This window comes from Cibotium barometz, chromosome 32 (assembly GCF_041138505.1).
Source record: "Cibotium barometz isolate CiBa-2024 chromosome 32, ASM4113850v1, whole genome shotgun sequence".
Taxonomy (NCBI): domain Eukaryota; kingdom Viridiplantae; phylum Streptophyta; class Polypodiopsida; order Cyatheales; family Cibotiaceae; genus Cibotium; species Cibotium barometz.
Genome location: NC_141077.1, coordinates 4,779,014 through 4,789,680, shown reverse-complemented (window position 1 = coordinate 4,789,680; position 10,667 = coordinate 4,779,014). Strand labels below are relative to the sequence as shown.

General features: G+C 41.2%; 1 protein-coding gene across 1 annotated transcript; it reads left to right on the top strand.

The window, feature by feature from the left end:
* Positions 1–4,336: 4,336 nt before the first annotated feature.
* RPA32B (Replication protein A, subunit RPA32) lies at positions 4,337–7,211 on the top strand. The gene is made up of 10 exons (XM_086825582.1): positions 4,337–4,513; positions 5,287–5,400; positions 5,483–5,580; positions 5,673–5,720; positions 5,833–5,910; positions 6,003–6,081; positions 6,171–6,275; positions 6,352–6,440; positions 6,601–6,672; positions 6,967–7,211. Exons 1-10 carry the CDS (start codon positions 4,406–4,408, stop codon positions 7,046–7,048), a joined length of 873 nt encoding a protein of 290 aa, XP_086681708.1. The 5' UTR covers positions 4,337–4,405; the 3' UTR covers positions 7,049–7,211.
* Positions 7,212–10,667: the final 3,456 nt, after the last annotated feature.

The following is a 10,667-nucleotide window of genomic DNA, read 5'->3' as shown; positions in this document are numbered from 1 at the left end:
TAAGATGAAAAAAAGATGGGGTCTAGTGTGAAAGGATGTTGAGTAATGAGAAAAGATGGAAATATTGTTGGAACTGTAATTGTTTATGAAATTTGTTTTTAAATGACTGTTTTATGTCAAGAATGCTAGGGAAGCATTTTGACCGTCTTGTGAATGAGGTCGTGGAGACCTATCTGTTAAAGTTGCAACTGCTGGACGGAGAGTCATCGGAGGACGTCTCGCATAGCAAAGTCGGCCGAGGTCTTGACCAGCCTCGGTTTGATTTAAATGGTGAGCTTCCGGTACAATGGATGAGGGACCTGCGAGCGAAGGATCCTAGAGGGTGCTGACCATACGATGCTCGTCGAAGATACCCACCACGAGTACGTCGGGAAAGATATTGGAACAAGGAGTAAGAGTTGTTTTCTGAATTTGGGCATGGATCTGGTTGATTGACCTTGCTGGTCCTCAACGGATGAGTCCATGGCTCTTTTATATGGATCTGTTGGTTGATCTTGCTGATCTTCAACGGAGATTCCATCTAGATAATTTTTATGTGATTATATTGCCGGGTACCATGAGCTAGGAACTATTGAAAAGGCCCCCGAGTAAACAGGTGGTGAGCGTTTTGGTCTCCAATGATGCCATAGGTACACCGATGAAGGAAGGAATTGGAAATTAGGATTCAACTGGATAATTAGAGGATTATGATCAGGAACACTATGGTTTCATAAAATGATTGTTTTAAAGATTGTTGAATCTGTGAAAAAGGCAAGTTCATATTGGGTGTGTAAGTGGTGTGACTAGTTTTATGTTTGCATGAATATCCGGCTAGGGGTCCAGGGAACTCTTTTCCCTGGTACTCAGAACAAAACCTAACCAAATTCCTAATTGGATCCCATCACTACAATGGTTGGGCGGTTGGCTAACCCATGGGACTGGATGGGGTTAGGCTGGACTGATGGATCCCTAAATCGAGACTCAATTTCTGTATAGTACGATAGATGAAGTAAATCCCGGACAAAAATTGTTCTATGGAAAAGAATCAACGGCTGTGCCTCTCAATGAGGAAAAAAGCGTTGGTCTCTATGATCCAAGTACAATCTTTTCCCTGATCTGATTATGGGACTTACGGGTTCGGTCAGATCAGTTCAATTAGTTCAGGCTTTTGACTACGTTAGAGAAAAGTTATCGTGGAGGAATCGCGCGCCCGTGCTTTCCGGGCAAGGGAAGTTTTTTTCGAGTTCGGTTTTTGAAGAAAAGATGGATTAGTCTCTTGTCTGGATATCCGTGGGCGAGGCCCCGAGTGTGGGACCCTGCCCCGTGTAAGAAGTGCTACTTCCACTGCTAGCACCCCCAAATTTGTTGCGCAGTGGGGTTAGGGATCTCACATTAATTGTTGACAATCCTCGCATTCAACAAGTCATATAGAAGTGATAGATCAACATTTTTGGTGTTCCTTCCATGATTAATGTTGGGCTTCTTCGTTCTTGAATCTGTAATCTTCTTCTTTGTGTCTAAGGGAGTGGCCCAAGCAAACACCTTCAGCTCTCCAGATCACAACATCGTAGATCTAACAAAAAGGGGGCGATTAGTCTTTCTATTGCAGTGCAACGACCTATGGATGAAATGTAGATAGATTCGGGCTGTAGAGCCCTTTACCTATGGTCTAAGCACCCCTAAGAGGGATTTGGCTAATGTGCGCCACAAAAGGAAAGCGACGTGTTTCTGCTTATGCTAGTTTTCTGGAAAGTTATGGTGATGACGAATGAATGTGAAGTGAAGTAAAAGACTTGAGTTGGAGGGCCGCCTAGGGTTGGGAAAGATATCCCCATGATGACTCGGTCAATGGTGGAGAGAGTGAGGAGATCTTAGAGCTCTAATGTTGTAGCTTCTCTTACATACACTATGTAAGAGGATAAGGTTCTACTAATCATAATCATTAGTACTAATGGCGCTAAAAATGAATAGCTTAGGGTGTGTAGAGATGGGTTGGGATTGAGGTGAGCTATGGGGAGAGAGATGGCGCTGATACCATGTTAAGAAACATGAGTACCTCAAGGAAGTTTTTTTTTTTGTTTTTCGAGCCGGGGTTAAGAGCGAGCACGCTCATTCTAAGACTCGAGCAGAGAATACCTCAAGGAAGATGGCTATGGTGTGAGCTATGGTAGTTGAGAGAATGCTAAGGTGGATGAAGCCTAAGATTACTCATGATGATGAATGTATTGTGCTAATGAAGCTTTAGACTCAAGTTCAATTAAGTTACAAGATTGAGACTTATACTCATAGAAAGATCTGAAATAGCTTGCATGATTTAATTGCTTGAAAATGACCCCTTTTATATGAGGTGTGTTAGTCATAACCTATATGGGAATGCCCACTATCTTATTTCAGGATATTTTATTTTGGATGTGCCTTTTATTTATATCATTTACTAGGATTAATGTGTTTAATCAAGCTATGTGCGTTGGAATGATGCTTACCAAGATTAATATGTTTAATCAGCTGTGTGCATTGTTATGATATGGTCAAGATTAATGTATTTAATCAGCCATGTGCACTCACTAATAGTATTTTAGATGAAGGCAATGATTGAATGGAAGAATATGTGTTAATCGCAGGTGGATGGACCACTATAAGATATTTTAGAAGACATGTATACCTTTTATGGTTTCATATTTAGGCATCAATATTTTTGTAAGGCTAAGGCCTCATACCTTTGTACATACTAGATAGTATTTTATACTTTTGGTAGACTTTATATTAATGCTCGCTATATGTTTGTAGAGCTTTTATGCTCATAAACTCAAAAACACTTGTGCTTATCTTTTTGAAACGCAAGATTTTTCTAATACATATAAATATGGGTAAGTGGTACAAGGGCCACACTCATCCCAGGGGAGATTCAACCCAATCTTTTGTCGACGGTGACCTTTACTCTATTCTCTATCTCACTTTATTTATTTAATTTTGTTTATTAAGGTTTATGCTTTTGATTCGTGCAAGTATATGTTATGCTCGAATTTTTGTATTGAGAAATTAGAATTCCTTCTCCAAGTGTCTTAAAGGTTCAACAATGGTATCAGAGCTTTGGGGACCACTCAAGGAGAAGGTTTTTTGGAGAAAAATTCAAAATCAAGGTTTACGAAATTTATTTGGTGCAAAGAAGGCCAAAGGTTTGATTTTTGGAAATTACTAAAGCTTCAACAAATCAAAGGAGAATTATCATGGGAAAAAGAAAGGCCTTCAAGCAAGGGTACAAGTACCTTGGACAAAGAGAGGAGCTCACAAAAACCCAAAGTGCAAAGAAAGCAAAGCCCTAGAAACCTTTAGGCAAAAGAGTTGAATGGTTTATGGGAAATTTTTAAACCATTAGATGGATATCTAGATCAAGGGCTACAAATCGTTTTCACCTTTCACCCAAAAACCACTTCCCACTTTCCAAATACCACCAAAAGAGTTGAATGGTTCATGGGAATTTTTTGAACCATTGGATGGATATCTAGATCAAGGGCTACAAATCCTTGTCACCTTTTTCCCAAACACCACTTTCTACAGGTCCCCAAAGTGCTCCAAGCACTCCAAATCTATTCCCATACCCAAATGTCATTCCATACGGTGTTACAAGTGTGGATTTGAACATGCTTACAAGGATTGTCCCAATAAGGTGACAAGTGTGGATTTGAACATGTTTACAAGGATTATTCCAATAAGGTGACAAGTGGCACATCCACTTTGGTGAGCCTTAATTTGTTGAGTGTATATGGATGACTTGTTCATACAGTCTCCTTAATATTATAATAACACTCCAAGCCAAGAGACGAGGAGCTAAGATGAGGGCAACTACCAAGGAAGCATCTGAGGCTACAAATAGGCAGAAAGCTCAAGCTTCAACCTTGAAGGAAGTAGCTAAGAAGCATGAGGGATGCTAGCCAGAGTAGCCCTTGAAAAGGCCAAAGGACTGGAGCTAGAGATATGAAAGAAGAAACTGTCAAAGAGCACAATGTGCGATCAATTGTAAAGGATGATAATGTCATGACCCTTATCTTTCTCCTTACTCTCACACACACTTACACGTGAACAAGCTTTGCTGTAGTCAAAACGATTAACTTCATCAATGACTGATGCTGGTTAACATGTTGTGTAAGAATTCTTTGAGAAGCTTGTTCCAAATCTAGGAGCATCCGCCTCATACTCATCCGCGTTATATAATTACATCTATCCAGTTTTGTAAATTGGTGACCAAAACCTACGCATCCCCCATCTTTTGGGCCTGACGTCCTCTATGATCCCCCAATGTGAATGTGTCCGAAACCGGGCGGGAAAACAGTCGGAAGGCTTATTAGTAATGCTCTGTTCCTACGCTGTATTCTTTTGCCTGCAAACCTAAGAAACCTTTCTTAGAGAGAGAGAGAGAGAGAGAGAGATGTATGGGTACCAAGGTCAGTCGGATGGCGGTTCCCTCTTCAGCGGTGGGGGTTTCATGCCCTCACAGTCTGCCACTCAGTCTGCGGACGGCCACTCCAGCGGCAGAGTAAGTAGTGTTTCGTCTCCACGTAGCGAGGGCATGTAATTGTTCATCACGCTGCATTTCTTTACGGAAACTTTAGCAGGTGGAAGGCTAGAGCAGGAGGCACTTCCAAGGTACCCGGGTATGAAGGGTGATGAAAATTATACTGTTCTCCTTAAAACAAATTGCTCTTAGGGGGGCCGTGATGGGGTGGCGAATTTCTTTGCATTTGGCCCTGCTTCTACTCTTCTCGTTAAGCTGAATGAGATACCTTGATTGCAGTTGTGAGTGGTATATTTTCTTAGATGCTAACCTTCATCATGCCATTTACTAGAGATGTAAGAAACTTAGCAATGTAGTCTCTGTATGGCGATTTTGATCTTAGTGCCTGACCTGTACCCACATCTGGGGCATCGATGATGAAACTGCGGTTGTCGTAGTAGCCTAAGCTGGATTATCCGTGGAGCTGGTGATGGTCTGAAGCTCTGCGAGTAAACCCCCATGAAACTTTAATCACACGTTTTTAAGTTCCTTCAGTACACGAGGATGTGAGCTTTCAGGTGCACTGGTCAGTAATGAAAAACGGAGCTATCTGCCAAATACTGTGTCATGCAACTAGAGGTGACAACTTCAGTCCCAGTGGATGGGAATGGCCTTTGACTTGTCTTCAAATTCTGAAGTTACTGTCCACATCTGAGCTCAAGGCGAAAAGTGGACATAAAGTTGGGAGGATGTGCAGGTATTCTTTAGTGCCAGGGTTTTGGTCTCTGAGTCTGTTTTGTTTTTTGTTGTTGCAGAAGGGTGGATCACAGAATACTGGCCTCCTACCATTGACAGTTAAGCAGATCAGTCAGGCTGTTCAAAATCCATCTGATGACAACTTTTATGTGGATGGCGTGGATGTCAACAATGTTAGTAGTTTTATTTGCTTTACTTCACACCCTTGGCCCAACCCAATGAACCACTGGTGCTTATGGTTCTTTTTGGATTCAGGTAACATTAGTGGGAATGGTTTTTAACAAGGAGGAGAGGTCCACTGATGTATCTTTCCTTCTTGATGATGGTACAGGCAGGGTTGAAGTAAAACGGTGGTATGTTCCTCACTATTTTGGGAACTCTTTTTTTGAGGTTGTTGCAGCAGTAAAGCCTTAAAACTGTTCTGAGTTTTGCGTTCTGCATGCAGGATCGATGGGCAAGACACACATGAAAGCATGGAGATGAATGCAATACAGTGAGTAATTCACACAAGCTCAAGCCTTAAGCTGGTGAGATCATGGCATCATGCCAGTGGAGTTTCTTGTAAAGCATTGTCTGCAATTCATGCTCTGGTATTGAATCCACAGGAATGGAGTTTATGTGCGTGTACATGGCCATCTACGATCTTTCCAGGGCAAAAAAAATATTGTTGCTTTTTCTGTAAGGTTGGTACCATTCTCGGTTACTGGCATTACCCTTCTCTCATCTGCGAGTTGGCAGAAAATGTGGTGTTAATTTCAAATTTTGTCTATTGTAGGCCTGTTACAGACTTTAATGAAATAACTTTCCATTTTTTGGAGTGCATATTTGTGCACCTGCATAACTTGAAAACCACGGTATGTTCTTGGCAGTTTCTTCGCAGCGAGTTATTAGAGCCATTGGTTATCTGCAGATATGATATCATCTCTGTATTTTGGTCTGCCAGGGTGCTCAGCTGAGTGGGGCAGGATCTGCTGTACAAGCTGCTTCAAACCCTACGTACGGAGGTCCAACTGGTGGAGGCACTGGCCTTGCTGGAAATTACAATCAGGTAAGCAGAACACTGTAATATTCATGCACTACTGTTTAGGTCCTTCCTTATTTTTGGCATTTTCTTTTCTGTGCAGTACATGCCCCCCAACATGGCTGCAGTCAGTGGCTCCATGGATGAGTGTCAGAAGCGAGTACATGCTATCTTTGAAGAACCATCAAGCTTGTATGTAATTGTGCTTACTTCAGTGTGATCCTTTTCACCTGGTCCTCTTCAGGCTGTTGTTTTATTTGATGTGGCTATAGTCTTACTCTTTCTTTCATTGGATGCAGGGCACAGTATGCTCTTCATGACTAAAATTTGAATATGAAAATTTTGTCTGCAGGTCTGCTGAAGCAGGGCTGCATGTGGATGAGGTGGGCCGGAGAATGGTTGGATTCAACAAGAAGCAAGTCAAGTAAGCATCTGTGAACTCAAAAGGCTTATGAATGTGTTTCACCTGGCATTGTATGGGCTGTCTTTTGACAGTAGTGGTGGGTAGGGTCTTTACACACGATTCCTGCCCAATTTAAGGGGATCTCACCTGTCCATGCCTCATGGATTGGGATCTGTCCAGTCCTTACCTGCCCGTCTGATGGGCGGATGTCTATGCAATGGTCGGAGCTATATTTCTTTTTTCTTGGAAGGTATCAACAGTACCTTTGGTCACACTACATACAAGCTGCTAATTCCAGTTTTGCTTGTGAAACAGGGATGCCATTGAGTTTCTGGTGAATGAAGGATTGATATACTCAACTATTGATGATGATCATTTTAAGTCAACAAATGGTTAACATGATGAGAATTGTTAGCACGACCTGTGGCTCATGGTTGTTGTTGCCTTTACTTTTTTGTTGATGACTTTGTAAAGACTTGATAGGGAGAGATGGCATACTTGGGATCTGCATGTTTGTATCTTTGTGCCTCATTTCTATAAGTTGAGAGTTTCATACTGTGAACTCCCATGTACAAAAGGTTTTGTTCTTGTTTCAACTTTTTTTGGAAGCTCTACTAACACTATGGGTATTTTATCTCTCTCTCTCTCTCTCTCATAGAAACTCTCACTAAGCGAGCTTCTTCAATGACCTCGAGGTACTCTCAAAGCTAGGCATATAACTCAAGCATCAAAGAGGTTGTACTGGAGCAAAACACCACAAAGATAATCAAGGAACAACTCAATGGGCTAAACTCAGTTACTAAAAAAGCTCAATGACAAACTCAATAGTTGATGCAAGAGCTTAGTCACAGAAATAATTTGGACTACTCATTACTCCAAAAATCAGTTAAGTGCTTGCATCACAACAGAGGCTAATGTGACCTTTGTGTTTTTTGCTTGCACCGATTAGGTGTCGAGTGTGCACGTTCACCACATAGGTGTCCATCTTCTAGAGTCTACTACATCGAGCTCTCATCGTTGTCTACAATTTGAGCCTTCACGTAGAATGCTTAACTGCACCAAGCATCCAACATAGATGGTTTAAATTTCATTAACTAGCACTCTTGATCAAATTATCTATGATCTATAGGGAGTGCTATGACCAAGGAGTTCAAAATATGATAGTTTTGTCATACTATCTACAAATACTAAAATAAATGTTGTATTTGGACACAATTGAGGTTCCTCTTGTCTAAATTTGTGGCAGATGGTGGGACCCACCGACGATTTATTTTCGTGACAACACATACATAGCCTTACACCCTCGACTTGGAATTTTCTTCGAAGTGTTAAAAAAGCCAAGTGTGTCAGAAACGTGTGTAAGGCAAGTAAGTGATCACGTGTAAGAGTATGTAACTAAGTATGTATGTGGGTGCATCGAGCGGGATTCAAACCAGGTCCTAAGGATCAACACACTTGCCCAAACACATCAACACATGCTTGATACCTGTACTCGTTTTGAAATAATAAGTGCGAGAAAGCTGTAAGACTAAGTTGAGCTTGTAATCGCTGTAGTCTTTTTTGCTTTTTGGGAACAAAAATAATTATGTATTCATAAACACCAGGCCATTTACAAAAATGTCTTTTTACACCATCACCACATCATGACTAATCCAAGTCTCTATTGAGAATGTGAAAGCCCAATTGCATACAAGCAATCAGCATAGAAATTTGTAGAAGGGGGAGTTCGCTATTTTTAGGGGAGCAAAAGATACCAACTTCTTCCAATCTAGTCCCACCCATTTGCCCTTGAGTTGCACCTCAGATGCTTCCACCACCTCTCTGAGCATCTTGGTCTAGATGCCTTCTTGTTGAAGAAATTTAGGAAGGCTCATTACTATCCTAGCCTTTGCATGAGTAGGCAAGCCATCTCTTTAGGCATGTTGACTTTATCCCAGGCCAACCATTCAAGTACCTTCTTACCGTTGTTACAATTTCTCCGATTTTATAATTGGGGCAATAATCCTTTTCCAATGGCATTTTCTAAATTCAATCACTGGGCAGAGAAACATGATATAAGCATTGAGAATTGTGTTGACAATGGCCAACTTGTCATGTTATGATACTCTAATCCCTTCCCATTTTTTAAGTTTTCACAAAATCTTTCAATAGCCCAGTTGGTCAGATCCTTGTTAGTCACTCCCGCCCCAAAGGGCACCCCCAAGTGTCTGATGATTTGTCCTTTTTTAATGGCTTCACACCCCCATCATTCCATATCAAAGTTGTCCTCCTTTGTCAAGCTAATGGTCCTAGATTTATGTATATTACAATTGGTGCCAGAGGCCTTAGCAAACAACTGCACTATCTGTAGGGCATTCCACACATTCTCATTCTCGGCTTTCGAGAACAACAAGGAATCATCAACAAAACATTGTATAATCATCTGCTCACCATTCTGAAGTTTCAGTCTTGATATTATTTCTCTTTCTTCAGCTTCATCTAGAGCTACTAGGAGAGGGTGAGAACCCACAAACAACCTTGTCTCATAGATCTTTTAATCTCAAATCCCCCAACCAATCTCCCATTTAGTAGCAGTTTAGAGTAGGCTCCAGCTACTGTAAGAGTATAGATACATGTGGCGATTATGTTTCCAAAGGCCAATTTCTCCAATACTCTTGCTACAAAAGACCAATGTACTCTATCATAGGCTTTCTCTTGATCTAGTTGGAGAATAATACATTCCTAGCAAGTTCTTTGATCAACTTCCTTACCTATCAATGCTGAGAAGATATTATCATAGATAGATCTTCCCTTAATGAACCCACACTGTTTATTGTTAGAAATCACCTCTTGCAAAGATGGGTTGATCCTCAATGCTATCACCTTGGCTAATATTTTATATACTACTGTAAGAAGAGTAATAGTCCCCAATGATTGAAGTTACTACATGCAAGTTGTTTAAGAATTAATTTTATCATACCTTCCCTCAAATTATTGTCCATCCTTCCTATGTCAAAAGCCCTTTTGCAAGTGGACCACATACCCCATCCTTCAGAGAATCCTAGAAGGCTATAAAATATTCTACTGACAACCCATCCCATCCCCGTGATTTTTCCTTACCCAGTTTTTGAAGAGCCTCTCAGCATTCATCCATCTCAAGCCACCTGGCTCTATCAGTTTGTATGCCTATCTTGACCAGATCTAACAATTTGGTTTCTGCGTGAAGCTTATCTTGTGAGTCATCCTCCTGGAGGCTCAATGTGGTGCCTAAAAGCTCTACCCATTTTAAAGCAATCTAGTGAATATCCCCCAATTCCCGACCTCTCTCATCTCTTACTTGTCCATGCAATTCCCTGCTCCCTCTATCTTTGGCTAGCCCAAACAAATATCTAGCTGGTTTCTTGCTGTTGTTGAAGGATGCCCATCTATCCCCTTTTTCTCTTTCCTTAGCTAGCTTGTCATCCTCCTTCCTTAAATGCTCCTGACATTCCACGTATTGGTTAATCTCCACCTTGGACAAGCCTCCCTTCTTCTGTAATGATTCCAACAAATTCCCCCAGTATTTCCTCTCTTGTCTTTTTTGCAAGGCCCTTAATTTGCCCACCCTTCTAATAATGCCTTGCATTATTAGAAGGCCCTTAATTTTCCCACCCTTCTAATAATGCCTTGCATTTTGTTAGCAAATTTCCTCAAGGACCCCTCCCTCTCCCCTTTATTCTTTAGCCTATTGATAGCCTTTTCTGTGAGAAAAGTGAATAATTCATCATTCAACAACAGATTGTTCACTCTTAGCTTTCTCACTAGGAAATTTCTGAGTTCCTCCTCCTCCCAATCAGCTAACTGCCATCCCCACATCAAAGGCATGTGATCAGATAACACAGAAGAAGTTCCACTTTAGCTAAAAGGGTGTGTGTTATCCAAGAGGCTTGATGGCTAAAGAAGACCCTATCAAGTCTAGACGATGATCCAAAGTATTGCAAGTTGAAGTAGGTATGTCCCAGCTTAGATCCAAAGTATTGCAAGTTGAAGTAGGTATG

What these genes read in the sequence shown, in the direction of transcription:
- RPA32B (XM_086825582.1), top strand. Translation starts at nt 4,406, where the DNA reads ATGTATGGGTACCAAGGTCAGTCGGATGGCGGTTCCCTCTTCAGCGGT. An exon ending in ATTGTTGCTTTTTCTGTAAG is followed by an intron (nt 5,911 to 6,002) that starts GTTGGTACCATT and finishes TGTCTATTGTAG; the next exon opens with GCCTGTTACAGACTTTAATG. An exon ending in TTTGAAGAACCATCAAGCTT is followed by an intron (nt 6,441 to 6,600) that starts GTATGTAATTGT and finishes TTTTGTCTGCAG; the next exon opens with GTCTGCTGAAGCAGGGCTGC.